We start from the raw sequence: 18,492 nt of genomic DNA, 5'->3' as shown, positions 1-18,492 counted from the left end.
TTTAACAAGCATCGTAAAACTGAAATGCCGCTAACCAACAGCGACAGTAACCGTGGGCTGCCTGTATACATATACAAAGTATTCGGTTAATTTTATTAATGTTTGTAAATCAATCTGCTCCTTATGTTTGAAGAGGTGCAATGTAGTTGTTGTGACATGTTAAGATGCCCAGAAGATGGAGTGAGGTAAAGAAGTTGTGTGGCAGGAAGTGACCAGTTGTTGTGGTTGTGAGGTGGATTGGGCCAAAAGTACAATACAGTGGTCCCCCGTATTCGCAGGGGATGCGTACCAGACCCCCGTGAATAGTTAGAACCCCTATAAAAACACTGAAAACAGCCTATTTTGTTAGTTAAAACTCAAGAAAAACCCACTAAAAGTTTATACTTGGTTTTTTTAATAGATGTATCACAAAATGTGCATTTTATTATGAAATCAATAAAAAAAACCAAGAATTTGTGGATATTTCTCATTGAAAAATACCACGAATATGTGAATTTTCCACGAATAATGCGGGGAAACGTCCGATACAAATCCGCGAATGTGAGAGTCCGCGAATCTGGAGAACGCGAATACAGGAGGGGTTCACTGTAGTAACAGATGTGTAAATTGTGTAACCGTTCCATTTTGGTCAGGCTGAGTATTTATTCACACACTTCTTGAGGTTAGCCCTATGAGAATCAACAAACTCTTAGCAAATTAGTTGATTAAATAACCCAATAATTAATAATAATATTAATCTCCTTACCAGCATTTAACAAATATTTTCAACATCATTATAATACTGCTTTTCCATGTGCTTCATTTGTTAGTTTTTAATTTTCCAAGATTCCTTACCCATCCTACTTAAAAGCTATCTGGTACACAGAGGACATTTTATTCAGTTCATTGGGTTTGGCGCTTTATCTTTATTTGCTTAATATGATTGCATTCATTCCTCTCAATTTGCCTAACCTTAGGACCAGGTATTGAAGGGCCATTCTCTATATGATATACTTCGTCAAACCTCTCCATTTGTGAAGGAGTGAACCGCTGCTGATGCATCACTGACTAATGTTAAGTTTTTAAAACTTACAATGGACAACATACCCCAAGACATCTTGCCTTCAATCACCCAGCAATAAGACAGGACCTGAATAATTCACTTAAAAAATTATTTTGGATGGATATGCAAATGTGATAATTATAACAAAAACAAAATCAAGATACTTCATACATACCCACTTCTTTGGTGGTGCCAATTGTGCAAGCAATGGAGAAAGTCCTCTCATGAGGGAAGCCCTCCTCCGAAGTGAGCTCATATGTGGGAGGGGGCCACCGACGCGCCATGCACAGCTCCTATCAAGTAGACACAAATATTTATAAATAAACATTGATGAAAAGCATAAAAATCAGCCAAACATACCAAATACAAGGATGATGGTTGGGAGGTGCTACTAAGGTGATGAATACATGGTGTTTATAAGAGATTAGCTACAAATTAGCAGGAACAAAATCATTTGGTAAGGAAACAAAAGTTCTGGCAATGTGGAAATGAACAAAATACAGAATGGAGTTGGCATATCATGGTAAAACTGCACTACGGTCTGGATCATGAGCCTCTGAAGTTATCATACCAGCAGACAATGCAAGGGATGAACAAATTTAGTTTTTCCTTCAACAGCACCTGTTGTAAAATTACTATACAGAGGAACAAAAAAAAATCAAGGCTACAATGTAGACAATTAAGCCTCTCAAATAACATTTACTTAAACAGCACCAGGAGATCTAAACAACATAAAATCTTAAGTTTACAGGTTTTCAGCCTTTTACCCTTAGTTCACTTACCTTGAACCCTTTATATGGAAATTTATTTGTATTGTTCAAATAGGTTTTAACCTTTAAAAGGATAATACCCTTAGTTCACTTACCTTTTATGTGGAAATTTATTTGTAGGTATTCAAATAGGTTTTAACCTTTAAAAGAATAATCAGTAGGTTCACAATTTTCAAGAATATACATATGAATCACTACAGGACAGGAAGGTGATGTTACAAAAAAATGACATTTGTATGATGAAATAAAGGTTTGCATATACAGTAATACTTTGGGTTACGAACCGATTAGTATACGAATTTTTTAACTTACGAAGTGACGACCTCATTCTGGAATACGAATTTCGCTTGGAATACGAATGAATTTCCATCATGGGAGGCCGCCTGATTTGTTTACATCGGATGAGCGTGGGATCTGCGAACGCATTTTTTTCGGCCAAAACTTAACGCCTGCTTTGTTTACATCGGATGAGCGTGGGATCTGCGAACGCATTTTTTCGGCCAAAACTTAACGAGGGTCACGTGACTTCCTCCTACGCATCCCTTGACCCTTTTTAAACCATAACTCTTTCAATATCTCGCTGGCGGTAAGATTGAACGCATCTGTCCGTGATACGCTCTCAAATTTGCTTAGTGATTTGCGCACGTGTTGTGTTTCCGTAATAGTGCTTATACATTACTATTACCCAAATACTAAAGACAATGGCTCCCAAGATGACGAAGGCAAGCAGCAAGAAGGAAAGCATAAGAAAGAAGGAGATGATTACAGTCGAAATGGAGAAGGAAATTATCCAAATGCATGATAAAGGCGAGTGCGTGAAAGACATTGCAGCATTCTTCAAGCGGTCGCAATCAACGATCTGCACTATTTTGAAGAAAAAGGAAGAAATTAAAGCCAGTAAAGCATCAAAAGGTGTCACAGTATTGACGAAACAACGGCCTTATATTCTCGACGATGTAGAAAATTTGCTCATAGAAAAATATTTTTTCAAAATTGTGAAAGACAACATAGTGTTGCGTAAGCGTAAAATTAGTGATCGTAGTGAACGGTGCTCTCTAGAGAAAGAACCAGAAAGTCTTCCAGAAGTGTCACGGAGGAGATTTCCCCCCCCCAAGCCCTAACCCCTCTCCTCCTCACCCTTCCCCTCCTCCCGTCTCCGTCAAGCCAGCAGCCACACTCGCCAAAGGTAAAGTTCAGGTTTTTACTGTGCATGCATATTAAATCTAGTGTTTATATTTAATTTCATTCTTCAATTTTATAATTTTATGTAATTCCTACACAAATTTTCAACCTTAGTGAACAAAAATAAATGGAAAAATATGAATTGAAATGGTTATTCATGGTCGGGTGGAACGCATTATTTGCTTTTTATAACATTCTTATGGGAAAATCCATTTGGGTTACGAATTTTTTAGGTTACGAAGCAGGTTCTGGAACGGATTAAATTCGTAACCCAAGGTATTACTGTACGTACATACCCAGTAATAACATAGCTATGGTTTTCCACATAGGGTAGCCTAAATTCTACTTTCACGGCTAGCATTTCGATTGCTCAGAGTAGGTATACAGAGCCGGCCCCAAACAGCAACATTAGGAACGACTTAACTAATCACCTCATTGTTTTATGCATAATGTCCATCAGAGGGAAGGGAGGGCTCTGATCATGTAATTACTGGCAAGTATATACAAAATCTTATTTTATTATATAAAAATGTCATTTTTGTTAAATCACTTACAGTAATTAGTACATAACCAATTCCAAATTGAAAGGAGGTGGGATCATGGACATATTCTACTGTAAAACATTAAGACATGTAATGAATTGGAAATAGAAAAAAGTTGCTAGCATTGAACACAATGCTTGTCATTTCCTATCAGTTAAGAGAGCTACTGCAGATGGATATTGCCACTGGTTTGTGCTCATCTTAACTTGTAGTGGCATGGCGGTACAGCCAAGGGTCACCACTTAATTAGGGGGAACTTTGTAGCGAGGGAAGTGCTCCGATGGCTAGCAAAACAGTGATATGTGCCTGCCCTTGCCCTGGGCACAGCACCAACATAAAAACAACTAGAAAACATTGACACCTAAACTGAAATGAAGTCATGTCTCATCCACTGAAAGTGGTGGGTGCTTCATGTACATTGTAAGCCCTGGCAGTCCTAACTCAGCACTTTCCTGAAAAGGTGAAGAGATAGCAGGAGAAATTCCTGTTTTCTTCCGCGATGCCATCCCAGTCACTAAAAATGTTCTTGAGGAACTGAAAATTTTGACACTGTTTAAGCTTTCATAAAATTAGTAAGAAACAAAGATCCCTCACACTTCCAGTAGGTTGGTAATAGAATGTACGTACATAAAGAGCAGAGTCTGAAAACTAAGGAGGTAGAGGCTGTTCTGATGTCCTTAGTTTCACATCCAGGAAGTTCGCTAAAGAGAAAATTCACTAAAATAAAACCTCAGAAGGCTAGAATATGATGAGGCAGGAGCATTGTCATGGTCTTGATCTTCACAATCAGAAAAAATGAGTGATGAAGAGTGATCCCCATTCTTGGCAGCAAACATCTTTCTCTTAAGGAAGCCCAACTAATCCTCCAAGCGGCAGCAAATAGGGGCTAGCAAAGGATCCCCTTGTGTTGATGAAAACAGATGAGGAGACAGTGGCACTGGGTGCCCAACAGCTGCCTTACCAACTTGGGTGGAATTTTTTTATCCAAATTAAGACTTAAGGGAATGTAGTACAAAAACTGTAAATATACTAGTCTTTATCATCTTACAATCCATTTAAAAATCTTTGAAGTCACTCCTCTCTCCTTAAGTTTTCATAGCAATAATGATGAGGCAAAGATTTAGCATGCATCTGACAAATTTTTCAGCAGCCATTGTAAGAATACGGCATGTACAAAAGCAAGACCATCAGCAAAATATACTTAATATGAAATTCTGTTATTTCTCTTTGCCAAAAACTTCCAAATTACTAAACAATTCTCCCTCCAATAAAATGACAAATTTTCTAAGACAATTTGTATTTTTCATAGCTACAAACCTGAGGTCTTAACAATAGGATAATTTCTAGCGCCTAACTGAATCCGGTTAAAACGCAGATGAAAGCAAGGAATTTTGTGAGATCTGGCAACGTGTGCGTATATTGGATGAAGAGTGGTCAAAGACCATGCACGTACGCCACCGCTTCAAGTCTCTTTCTTAACCACCTGGGCGAGAGTTGTGGTTGACCTCTCTCGGCCTTTACCTGGTTCATTGCCCGTTTCGATTGTGTATGTGTGTTATTATGGCTGCTTCTCCTCTTTCTCGGCCTCGTCAACATGTGTGCCTCGAAACTCCAGGTTTTCCGAGTTTTCGTTTTTTGGCTTCGGCTGCGACCAACCCCCACATCACGTGTAGTAGGTGCCGCTCTAATGTTTCTACAATAAATCCTTGCACGGAATGCCGTGCATGGCCTAAAGAGAAGTGGAAGTCGTTTTATAGCAAGAGAGAGCATCGAAGGGTTTCTACTCTTCCTTCATGGGAAGGTTTTTCTTCTCTCCTTCCTGATGGTTCGTCTCCTGATGCGCTCACACCCCATGGAGCGTTGTGCCTTTGTCCCCTTCCTTTTCTTCCGATTCGTCGTTGGAAGTACCGGGAGGCCATTAGGCTAATTTTTGTAATTCGCCCCTTCTTCTTCAGGAGTTAATTTGATTCCCGGGAAGGGGGAGGCTTTTTCATCATTCTCCTTTACTCCCGAGTCAGAGGCATCCAAGATGGCGGCGATTTGGAAGACGCTCTGGCTAGGGGGTTCTCCGTCCTTGGAGAGGTTGCTGGTGTACTTGATGGATGCTCGCTACCCCCTCCTCATGCTGGCCAGGCCCTTCCCCCTTCTCCCGGCCTCGTCTTCGTGGGAAGCTGAGGTCAGCCCTCTTGTATTGCTCCGCCAGTGACTGCTGCAGCTTCTTCGAGTCAGAGGGAAGCCGTGGCATCAGCCCCGCTAAAGATGTCACAGGATCAGTTATTTTTTATTCCTCCGCCAGTGGCGTCTGCTTCCCATTCGGATCAAGGGGAAGCTGTGACATCATCACCACTTTGACATCACTTCCATCATTGATGTCACCCTTCCATGTCATCGGAGCCTTCTCTCGCTGATCCATCCGAGGCTTTATGACAGGCGGTTCTAAAGAGGTTGGACTCTGTTTTGGATGATAAGTTGGCTACCATGTCAGCTGAGAGGACTGGAAGGAAACGTGCTGCATCGTCCCTGCCTCCTGCGAAGAGATCACTTAAGGAACTAGCGCTGTCTTCCTCTCCTTCTTCTCCCTCTCAGCCACGAACGGCGTATCAAGCGTTGGAAGGCTAGGAACTTTGCTCTTTCTTCGCCTACAAGGGAGGAACAACGCTGCCGTGTTCTCAAGAGTGTTGGTGTTTTCGGAGAGTATTAGTGTATCTTCCCTTGTGCAATCTGCAGTGACTGCTTCGTCCTCTGCATCGAATCAGGAGCGTGTTGCAACCTCCCCTGTCCGTGCACATCGTGAGCGTGTTGCAACCTCCCCCGTCCGTGCACATGATGCAAGCGCTCCCACTTCTTCTCAGGGCCTATTCGTCGCTGTGAGGATCTCAAGGCGCCTGTCAAGAGGTCGAAGGTTGTGAGCGCGGAGTTGGTGCAGCAGAAGTGTTTGCCTGCTCCTCTCCCTGTTGCTTCCGGGAGTTTGACTCTGGGGATTCTCCTTCGATCTCGAGTGTTCGGGATTCCTCTCCAACTCACGTTCGTATGTCTGCCACGCCCGTGACTGTTTGCGGACATATTAAGGAGTCATCTGTTGGAAGAGTGAGTAGTGATGTTCCTAGTGTTGTAGTAGTTGGTTCGTCGCGTGAGTTGGCGCATGGACCCAGCTCATACAGGTTAGTTGGTGTTTCGGGTTATTTGGCTGTTGATCCTTCCATTAATTTTAATGAGGAAGGTACCTTAGAGGCGCCTACACATCCTTCTCGTCGTCGGTCTCCATTGCCGGAGCAGGAGGAGGGAGACACTCAAGTTTTTGTCTTCCATTTCAGAAGTTGTCGATCTCATTCATGGGTTCAACAATTTGGAAAGTAGGATTCAGGCTCGGTCGTCTTACACTCCTTCCTGCTTGGAAGCCTTGCTGGGAGCTACGCAAGATACCAAATCATCTTTTCAGCTTCCCTTGTCGCGGCATGTCCAGTCGGTCTTGCATAAGGTTAATGCCTCTGTTTCGGACCGGGATGGTTTGTTCGCTCTAGGGGCTCTACCAAGTTACTACCCTTGCCTCTCACGAGACATAGGAAGTACTATGCTACAAACTCTGCCTTTTTGATGTCGTGTCATCTTAACCCGGACGTCATTCGCCTGAAGCTGGGATTGACTTTGGAGCAGGTGTGGTCGGTGACACCATCCTTGTCTCCACACGATGCCACAGCGTTGGAATCTACTGCAGCCTCCATGTTGCAGACGGTTTCTTGGCTGGACTTCTGGTCTATGGTCATTGCCAAGATAGCTTCTGACAGGTCCCCAGAAGGGTTGGTGAGTGCATCCTCGCTTGCCAGTCTGTTGCAGAGCAGAGGCAAGGCGTTTTCGTATATGGTTCACCTCGGTGTTAATTTATAGCCTAATCTTCTCCTGATTAGAAGAGACGCGGCTATATCTAAGATTGAGAGATCAGTTGACCCGGAGTCCTTGCTGGCATTGAGAAATGGGGTTCTGTTGGAGTCCCAATTTTTTATTCCTCAGACCGAGCTGGAAGATGCAATAGACCGACACCGGGCTGACACCAAAGACAGACTAGTGCACCAGGCTGTGTTTAAGTAAGTCAAAGTCTCGTCCTCGGAGACATCCAGCCCCTCCTCCTCCCCCTGTCCAGCAGCAGTCAAGAAGATCTTCACCTGGTAGGCCGTCAAGGACCAACATCCCTTTCGTTCTCGTTCCTTTAAGCCAAGAAGGGGGCACAAGGGCCAGAGGTAAAGGGGGCCATCGGTAGGTTAGGCGCCTCTCCCTCTCCAGCACCACAAGTGGAGGGTGCCTGGTGGGCCATTGGGCCAAGTGGCAGAGTTATGAGGCAGAGAAGTGGGTGGAATATGTCCTTCAGGTGGGGTACCTACCGCCATTCGACTTCTCTCCTCCTCTGTCGGACAAGCTGCAGCTCAGGAAGGCATATCCTCCAGATTCTCTGAAGTTCTTGGCTCTTTGGGAGGAAGTGCAGAAAATGCTGGACAAGGATGCGATAGAGGAAGTGGTGTGTCCGTCTCCAAGGTTTTAGTCACATCTTCTTAGTGCCTAAGGCATCAGGAGGTTGGAGACCTGTGATCGACTTATCCACCTTGAATCACTTTATCAGGAAGACACAGTTCAAGATGGAGACCCTGCATTCAGTGTTGGCAGCTGTTAAGGAAGGCGACTTCATGCTGTTGATAGACTTAAGGGACGCATACTTCCAGATCCCTATTCAGGGACAAGGTCTTTGAGTTCAAAGTCCTGTGCTTCAGGCTGACGACAGCCACTCAAGTGTTCACAAGGGGCTTCTCTCTCATATCAAGTTGGGCCCATGCTCAGGGGATCCGTTTGCTGAGGTACCTCGACAATTGGTTAGTCTTGGCAGTTTCTAGGGAAAAGCTGCTGCAGGACAGGGATCGTCTACTTCAGTTTTGTCTAGAACTGGGCATCACAGTCAACCAGGAAAAGTCAAACCTCGTACCCAGTCAAAGGATTCTCTACCTGGGCATGGTCATCGATATGACAGTTGCAAGAATTTTTCTGTCGGATCAGAGATTGGAGAAGATGCGAGTGGTGGTGCACGACTTCCTGTCAGAACCACATCAGTCAGCTCATCAGTGGCAGGTTCTTCTGGGAGTTTTGTCTTCCCTGGAGAAGCTGGTCCCTCATGGGCATCTTCATCTTCGGTCTCTGCAATAAAGACTGGGGGAATTCTGGTCTACAGCGGGGAACTCACCCGTTAAAGGTTCCTCTGTCTCTGGAAGTGAGAGAAGACCTCTGTTGGTGGTTGGACAACCAAAATCTTTTGAAGGGTGTCCCTCTGCATTCTCTTCCAACGGACTTACTTCTGTTTTCAGACGCATCCCTCGCAGGTTGGGGGGCTCATTTAGGCAGCCTCATTGCATCAGGCGTTTGGAATTTGGAGGACAAGGAGCAACATATCCACATCTTGGAGTTGAAGGCAGCCTTCCTGGGTCTGAAGGAGTTTCGGGAGAAGGTAGAGGGTCATTCTGTCGTTCTCAGGTCGGATAACACCACAGTAGTCGCCTATTTGAACAAGCAGGGAGGCCTGGTTTCTTGTCAACTTCATGCCTTGACCATCGAGGTTCACCAGTGGGCAGTCAGCAATTCGGTAGCTCTCAACCAGATATATCCCAGGCAAATGGAATGTGGTCGCAGACAAACTCAGTCATCGGGATCAGATCCTAGGCACAGAAAAAAAAGTATATCTTAGTTTTATAAGAACACTGAGCTGATTAACAGCTCTCCTAGGGCTGCCCAAAAGGATTAGATATGTCTACATGGCTAGGAACCAATTGGTCACCTAGCAACGGGACCTACAGCTTATTGTGGGATTCGAACCACACTAGATTGAGTAATGAATTTCTATCAGCAGAGATAAATTCCTCTGATTCCGCATTGGCCTAGGCACAGAGTGGTCCCTTCATCAAGTGGTAGCAGACAAACTCTTCCGGGTTTGGGGGAGACCCATGCTGGACCTTTTTGAGACTCGGTTCAACAGGAAGCTGGAGATATTCTGTTCATGGTTCCAGATCCTTTAGCATTAGCGGAGGACGTATTCCAACATCCCTTGGACAACCTGGAGGTGTATGCCTTCCCTCCGTTTTGTTTGATCCGTCAAGTTCTGAACAGGCTGATGAGTTCACAGGGTCTCAGGTGGACTTTGGTAGCCCCTCTGTGACCTCAGGCAGAATGGTTTCCAGATCTGCTGTCGTCGTCAGAGGTTCCAAGGGAAATTCCCCCTTGGCGGCATCTCCTGTGTCAGCTAGATGCGGAAAGGTTCCACCAGTCAGTAGAATCCCTCTCTTCACGGTTGGAGGCTTTCAAGTGTCTCCTCCGAGCAAGAGGCTTTTCTCAGAGGACAGCAGGATATATGTCCAGCAGTCTCAGAAAGTCGACCTCTGCAGTTTACCAAGGCAAATGGGTGATCTACTGTGATTGGTGTCGTAAATGGGGTTTTTCTCCACTCGCAACCTCTATTCAGCGAATAGCAGACTTTTTAACCTTCGTCAGAGACGAGAAACGTTTGTCCATTTCTGCCATTAGAGGCTACAGGGCAGCCCTGAGTTTAGTGTTACACCTTAAAGGCATCGACATCTCCTCTTCCTGGGAACTTTCCTTGCTAGTTAAGGGGTTTGAGCAATCGAGTTCTCCTAGGGAGCTCAAGCCTCCGACGTGGAATGTTTCCCTGGTTCTCAAGAGCTTCACTAAGGGTCCATACGAGCCTTTGCATCGCTCATCTGACAGGACCTTGACACTCAAAGACAGTTTTAGTTCTGGCCTTGGCATCTTGCAAGAGGGAAGGAGAGCTCCACGGTCTGAGCTATGATGTGAAGCACACCAGGGGTTGGGGGTCAGTGTCCTTCGAATTTCTCCCGGAATTCATGGCCAAGACCCAAAATCCCTCTGTGCACGATGACAGGTTCACTTTATTTTCCATTCCATCACCGAATGACTATGTGGGTGGTGATGCTCAAGAGTTTTTGTTGTGCCCTGTCCGGGCCCTGCATTGCATCTTAAAAAGGCCTCGGCATCTTAGACCAGGCTGCCGCAGACTTTTTGTTAGCACAGGATGTACTAAGAAAGAGGTGTTTAAGAATACTATCTCTTTTTGGATAAGAGGAAGCCATCAGACAGGCATACTTGGCTCTTGATGATTCCGCCACCACGTCTGTGCAGGCTAGAGCACATGACGTTAGGGGTATTGGTCCCCCTCTGGCTTTCAAAAAGAACTTGACTGTAAACAGAGTGCTGAGCGCTGGTGCTTGGTTACACTAGTCCAAGTTCACCTCTTTCTATCTTAAGGATGTTGCCCATAGATCTACGGACACATTTTCCCTGGGGCCTGTGGTGGCTGCCCAACAGGTTGTGTAACTCATAGTTGCCCTTAACAGGGCACTTTTGTATCTTACCTAAGATGACTGTGTGGATGAGAGAATGAGTGAGTTGACTGGTCTCCTTTTCCTTTCTCTTGTACCTTTCCTTCTTCCTTCGGACGGGTTAAGGAATAGACACGTCATTTGCTGGACTGGTCTGATACAAGCGAGAAAGGTAGTCATACTGATAAGTGTGGTCGCTTAACCCTTTAACGCCGATTGGACGTATTAAACGTTAAAATACATTGTCTGTTGGGTGCCGATTGGACGTATGGTACGTAGATATAAAAAGTTTTCTTTTTTAAATTCGCGGAAAAATAGTTATAGACCTACTAGGCGAAAACTTTTGAATCACGCGCCTTGGGGGATGCTGGGAGCTCACGGATCAAGGTGTTGTTTTGTTTACAATCGTTACGCAGGCGCGCGAGCGCGAATTTCTTTCTTCTAGCACTAAAAAGTATCAGGAATTTCTTTCTTCTAGCACTAAAAAGTATCAGCAACACTTCTCAAATTATTTCATCACTTTGACATAATTTTTGCACCATTTTAAATTAGCCAATACATGGAGTATCATATATGAAAATATGTGCAATTTCATGTAGAATACAACAAAAAACAACTCATGGTTGTAGCTTTTATCATTTTGAAATATTTTTATATAAATAACGATGAGTGGTAAAATTTCAACCTTCGGTCAACTCTGACTCAACCGAAATGGTCAAAAAACGCAATTGTAAGCTAAAACTCTTATATTCCAGTAATATTCAATCATTTACCTTCATTTTGCAACAAATTGGAAGTCTCATTTACCTTCATTTTGCAACAAATTGGAAGTCTTTATCACAATATTTTGATTTATGGTGAATTTATGCAAAAAAAAAAAAAACATTTTCATTACGTCCGCACGGTAAATCTTCCAAAAAAATCAAAATTTTTTTGTCCGATTGTCATAATGTTTGCACCATTTTAAATTAGCCGTTACATAAAGTTTTATATATGAAAATGTGTGCAATTTCATGTAGAATACAACAAAAAAAACAACCCATGGTTGTAGCTTTCATCAGTTTTGAAATATTTTCATATAAATAACGATGTGCCAAAATTTCAACCTTTGTTCAACTTTGACTTTACCGAAATGGTCAAAAAACGCAATTGTAAGCTAAAAATATTATATTCTAGTAATATTCAATCATTTACCTTTATTTTTCAACAAATTGGAAGTCTCTAACACAATATTTCGATTTATGGTGAATTTATGAAATAAACTTTTTCCTTACGTCCGCGCGGTAACTCTTCTGAAAAAATCATAAATTTTTTCGTCTGATTGTCGTAATATTTGCACCATTTTAAATTAGCCGTCACATAAAGCTTTATATATGAAAATGTGTGCAATTTCATGTAGAATACAACAAAAATTAACCTATGGTTGTAGCTTTTATCAGTTTTGAAATATTTTCATATAAATAACAATAGAAAAAATTTGTCCTTCGGTCAACTTTAACTCGACCGAAATGGTAGAAAACTGCAATTGTAAGCTATAACACTTACAGTCTAGTAATAATCAATTAATTACCTTAATTTTGCAATAAACGGGAAGTCTCTCGCACAATATTTCGATTTATGGATAATTTTTGAAAGCAGCTTTTTCTTACGTCCGGGCGTTACGAATTCATGCATCATTTTGTGATAATATTTTCTCTCGTGTTGCCTTGATCGATTTACAATGTGTTATATACCAAAATGATGGCAATTTAGTGTACAATACAACGGAAAAAAAATTAACTCGTTAGCTTTAACCGTTTTGCTCACAGAGCGATTTGAATACAATTATAAATGAAATTTTGTTTTTGCACTATCATATATCCCATTATCATATATGATAATGATATTTTTATCATTTCTGATGGTTACATACTAAACTTCACACAATGACAAAATAAGGAGCCAAAAATAAACTCTTAATCTTGAAAACTAAGCGTGATGTGATTTTTTTTAAATCGCCGTTAAAGGGTTAATATACAAATATCAAACCCCTCTATTCAGTAGCATATGCTCCACTCCTTGGCAAGGAGGAGTTGGGAGTGGTAACAAACCCTGGTGTATTGGTTTGCTATTGGACAGTCAAAGTTTCTCTTTGGTTCCCTATACAAAGATTCTCCCATATACCATTGTACTTCACTCAGTGTCTGGGTGGTTAGATATCAATTTAGCTAGACTGGTGGGTAGGCCCCCAGCTGGTTTAGGATGTCATGTACCTTCCTCCAAGTAGCTCCTGGTGGGTAGGCCCCCCAACCGGTTTAGGATGTCATGTACCTCCCTCCAAGTACAAGTTTATCCTATTGTTAAGACCGAAGGTTTGTTCGCATATGAACAAATGACAAATTTTCTAAGACAATTTGTATTTTTCATAGCTACAAACCTGAGGTCTTGACATTATACTGCCCACCTCTAGCCGCCCCTCTGTTTGTTAAGACATCCTGTGTTGGGAAAGACTTAAATCCCCAATCTAAACACAAATAGACTTCATCCTTATCACCTTCAAATGCCACGTACCAAGTAACAAATCCCTGCTATTAAGCAAAGTCAACCGACTCTTCTCTTCTCCATCATACAATACACTAAAAATTTGAAGACAAAATAAGTGAGAATATGGTACTCGTTAGGAAACCAAGTGGAAGACCAAGAACTGGAATTCTTCACAAGTCAGACTTATAAGGCCAAATACAGCTTAACAGGTACAGAAACAAGGCATTTAAACAAGATCACACAATCACTTCTCAATTGTAATAGGATCTGCACAAGAGGTGTTTAAAAATCAGAACTGAAAAGTAGTGCAGGATAAATGCAAAATACTCTGAACAGATGGGTGAGCAGAGACCAAAGAGAATGGAGGAAAAGTTACAATAAGCAAAAGTGACTGCTCTCCAAGGTGATCAAAGAAAGACTAACACGTTACGAGATACTGTGCTTGGTCAACGACCAACTTCCACATCATATACACAGGAGTTGCCAGATGCCACAGATTCCTATTGTTAAGACCAAGGGTTTGTTCTGCATATGAACAGACTAAGAGGGCTGAAAGAGTGTAGCAACAAAGCTTTGGACCACCTACAGTGTGATGTGCAAGGCAAATTGAAGTGGTAACCCCCAAATAGGGAATAGAGATAAGGAAGGAAGAAAACATGTAAAAGGGATAAATATTTAACAGATGAAAATAGAGCAACTTCAGATGAGATGAAAAACAAAAAAGGAGTCGTACAATAAAAACTTTTCAAAATGACAAATGTTTGTTTTGTATATGAACAAACATGTTTTCCATAAAACCTTTAATTATACACTTTCCTGTCTTGCCTCCATGCAAAAGAGCCCAATAGCACCAATTTGTACCAATTAAGAGCAAAATGTCCTATCTATACGTGCCCAGTCCTCCTATGATCCTCTGCAACCTGTAATCTTCCATACGATTCCATGGAGTTAACTTGCTCCCAAGATTTATCTTGCAAAGTATTTATACAGCTGTGCTTTATATTTTCCTCATAAATTTTACTTGAGATTTTACATTTGTTACTTTTGCTTTAGTTTTAGTAGTTTCATTCACTTGCCCTTCCCTTGCTTGGAGGATTTCATTTCTTCTTGCTGTGGGGTATCATTTTTTCATGTTCTTGTTTTCTGGTTTACTTTTAGGGAGTATTCGTGGTTAGCTACTACTTCACTATTCATATTCAAGATAATCTATACCTTATCGATTAAAAATGCAGAGATCTTTAAGAGAAAAAATTAACATATCTTTACCTGCAAGGATCCTACAGGATTCCCTGGAATACCATCATCATAAGGGGATACTATCTGAGTAGACCTGCAATGAAATACACAAATGGATATTACACCAGATATATTATGCTGAAGTTCTTAATATCATCTAAAAATACCAAAATTGTAACTAATTTGTATTTTTCATAACTAACAAACCTGAGGTCTTAACAGGTAAAGGCCCACCTCGAACCACCCCTCTAGCAGTCTAAACTGGGTTAGAAATATAACTGGTGGGTCACAGGTAGCTGTGGGCATTCTGGGTATACATGCCCCGTGACCTGGTATAGATGCCAATAGTCCCTGGATCCCACAAGTGTAATTTTAATTCTACCGGTTTCCAGCTTGGCGCTAGTAAATCCTAATGTTAAGACCTCAGGTTTGTTAGTTATGAAAAATACAAATTAGTTACAAATTTGGTATTTGTTCATATACGGAACAAACCTTCGGTCTTAACATTAGGATAGACTTACTTATTGGAGGGAGGTAAGTCTCTACAACTGACTGGGAGTTTGCCACCTTATCCATTTCCGAATATATAGGGAAATTCTAAGAGAATGGACAATGAACCTAGAACCAAATATATAAGCGGATCTATTGGTTTTCCCCCACTGGGTGTAGATACCATTCTATTGTTTACTCTTGTCACTTGCAACTGGATCCACCTTCACCCCTCTTTTCCCTATTATCTATCTAGAGGGGTGTGTTGCTACTGAAAAGTATATCATAACCTAAGATAGCTTCACAGTATGGCTGACCACCTCACCTGCATCTAGTCCGTTCCAGCACATGACAGTACTCTCCTTCATATTGCCCGTAGTTAAAGGAGTAGGAAGAAAGTAGTAAAGAAAAAAGACCAGTCATCCCATTCATTCTACTTTCATACCTTCATCTTAGACTAGACGCAAACTGACCCGCCAGGGGCACTGGATGAGCTATATCATTTGTTGGGCCGCCACCACTGGACCCAAGGAAAAAGTGTCCAAGGATCTATGGGCAACGTCTTTCAAATAAAATGAGGTGAAAGTTGTTTGGCGTTTCCACACACCAGCTTTCAGAATTCTATCCACAGACATGTTCTTCTTAAGGGGACCGTCCGCTATGTCGGATGACATGTCAACTTGAAAAAATAAAAAATAGAGTTATTACTTGTATCTATGCAGAAACATGCCGTGCATGCTTTCCAGAAGTTTCAGCCAATTATTTTCACAAATAATGAAGATATAGCAGTTTTTAAATGATGACGTCATCGTAACTGTGTCGTCTGTATGACTTGAGTTTGACAATCGCTTTTGCGTGTTTATTTTTGCATATATACAGCGATTTTTTAAGATTTTTTTTGAAATTCTCATACATCTGGTAACAATGAAAGGTACTGTGACACTGGGTGAGAAGCGAGCTGCTCAGAGCGGTTATTTATAGGCGAGACTCGGAGAATGACTCAGTTACGCCACAGACGTCCAAAGTGGTTACACGCCGGTGGCACTTGCGTTTGGTTACTAGCTATTTACGTTGTTTTTATAACTTCTTAGTGAACTTATAGCAATGCCAAAGTTACCTAAGATCAAGAAGGCTACTCAGCAACTATGGCCTTACTAGCAAAATTAGCGAAGGCCAGGATGTTGCTGAAAGAAAAACACGAAAATTAATTGTTTTCAGCTGCCCTCATTGTCTCATGTCTCGCCGTCAACATCATTATCTGGTGTCACGCTGAGGGTATTTACACCACTTTTAGGGGTAGGACCACAATCCTTGATGTAGAAATCAACAATAAAAGTACAAATAAAGTAATTATAATAATGTTGTTTTGACTTTTAAAGAAAAAAAGGGAAAATTTACATGGCAAATCTTTGGGAGCTCATAACTCAAAAACACACTTATGCGCATGTCGGTAACCATTACTCGGTTATTTATTATCCAATTTTAGAGAAAGATAATCATTGGAAAGAGGAATAAAAATCCCATAATTCTGTGTGACAGAATTTTGATTTCTTTTTTTCTTTTTTTTCTTTTTTTTTTTTTTTTAGAATTTTTTGAGTCTACAGACTAAAAAAAAAAAGAAAAAAAAATTCATAAAAAATGAAAAAATTTAAAAATCAAAATTCTGTCACACAGAATTGTTCCGTATATAAAGAAGTTTTTTATGGTATGATTTTCAATACAACTGATGTCATATTAGCGGAAACTCTACCAATTTTTTTTTTTTAAATCATGATTTTTGCTAATAAAACAAAAGTTTTTGATCAAATGACTTGAAATTTTTATATGATGAAGGTATTATATATATCTAAAACATATATGAAAATTATGTATTTTGCGTAATAAATAAAAAAAAATAAGACATCATAGCGGACGGTCCCCTTAAATGCCAGAGAAGCACTCAAGCCCCTGATGTCATGAGCTCTAGCTCCCACCTGGCTATCTGACCCTCTGTCTTCTGCCATATAAGTATCTCTGATCGTCTCCCTTAGCCAAACCGATATTGTATTCCTGGACACTTCCTTCTTGTTCGTACCTGTACTTACGAACAACCTCCGGCACCCCGGCCTGAGGTGCCTTGTTCTCTTTAAGTACTCCCTTAGTGCCCTGACGGGGCACAGGAGCATCTCATCTTTGTCATAATCTACAAAGTCTGCCAAGGAAGGTATGGTAAAGGAGTCGAATCTGCCGTCTACTATTGTTGGGTTTTGGGTCTTGGCCACGAATTCTGGGACAAACTCAAATACCATTGACCTCCAACCTCTCGAGTGCTTTATGAGATATGACAGGCCATGTAGCTCCCCCACCCTTTTGGTTGAAGCCAGGGCCAATAAGAAGACTGTCTTCAGGGTCAGGCTCCTATCCGTGGACTGCCTTAGTGGTTCGTAGGGGTGTTTTGTCAGACTACTCAGTACCCTGGTCAGATCCTAATCTGGGGCTTTTAGCTCCTTTGGTGGACATGACTGTTCAAAGCTCCTCATCAGCATGGCCAACTCCCATGAAGACGAAATGTCCACTCCTTTCATTCGTAAGACTGAGGCTAGAGCCGCCCTGTACCCCTTCACTGCAGATACAGACATATGCTTTTCTGTTCTGAGATATATCAGGAAGTCTGCTAACTGCTGAATAGTGGTACCGAGTGGAGACAAGTTCCCTCTACGACACCAATCACAGTATGCTGACCACTTTCCTTGGTATACTGTCGCAGATGATTTTCTGATATTTCCTGCCATCTGAGTGGCTGCTTTCTGCGAAAACACTCTCGCTCGGAGGAGATACTTGACAGTCTCCACCCGTGAAGCGATAGGGACTTCACCGACTGGTGGTACCTCTCCATGTGCGGCTGACACAGTAGGTTGCTCCATGGGAGTAACTCTCTCGGCACATCTACTAGGAGTTCCAGTAGGTCTGGAAACCACTCTGCTTTCGGCCATAACGGGGCTACCAGGGTCATCTTGAGATTCTGAGACCGCATTACCCTGTTCAGAACCTGACGGATTAGACAAAATGGAGGAAATGCGTACATGTCCAGATTGTCCCAGGGGTGTTGTAGCGCATCTTCTGCGTCTGGGACTACTGAACAATACACTTCCAACTTTCTGTTGTACCTGGTTGCGAATAGGTCTATGATCGGTCCTTCCCACAACATGAGCATCCTGTCCACTACCTGTTGGTGCAGGGACCACTCCGTTCACAGAATCTGATCCCTGCGGCTCGACTTGTCGGCCACTATGTTTCTTTTTCCCGGAATATACCTGGCCCTGATGTCTACCAGGTTCTCT

At 42.0% G+C, this 18,492-nt stretch overlaps 1 protein-coding gene across 3 annotated transcripts in view; it reads right to left on the bottom strand.

The window, feature by feature from the left end:
- Positions 1-18,492, bottom strand: part of LOC135219813 (RISC-loading complex subunit tarbp2-like) — a 102,453-nt gene that overhangs the window by 52,698 nt on the left and 31,263 nt on the right. For all 3 annotated transcript variants that reach the window (XM_064256942.1, XM_064257020.1, XM_064257112.1), the window contains exons 4-5: positions 14,714-14,777; positions 1,218-1,335 (exon numbers count right to left, since the gene is read on the bottom strand). In XM_064256942.1, the coding sequence (XP_064113012.1) occupies positions 1,218-1,335; positions 14,714-14,777 (182 nt within the window). The remainder of the gene's footprint in view (positions 1-1,217; positions 1,336-14,713; positions 14,778-18,492) is intronic.

Source organism: Macrobrachium nipponense, chromosome 11 (assembly GCF_015104395.2).
Source record: "Macrobrachium nipponense isolate FS-2020 chromosome 11, ASM1510439v2, whole genome shotgun sequence".
Lineage (NCBI taxonomy): Eukaryota > Metazoa > Arthropoda > Malacostraca > Decapoda > Palaemonidae > Macrobrachium > Macrobrachium nipponense.
Note: the sequence above shows the minus strand (reverse complement) of the source record. Positions and strands in the feature narration are given on the sequence as shown.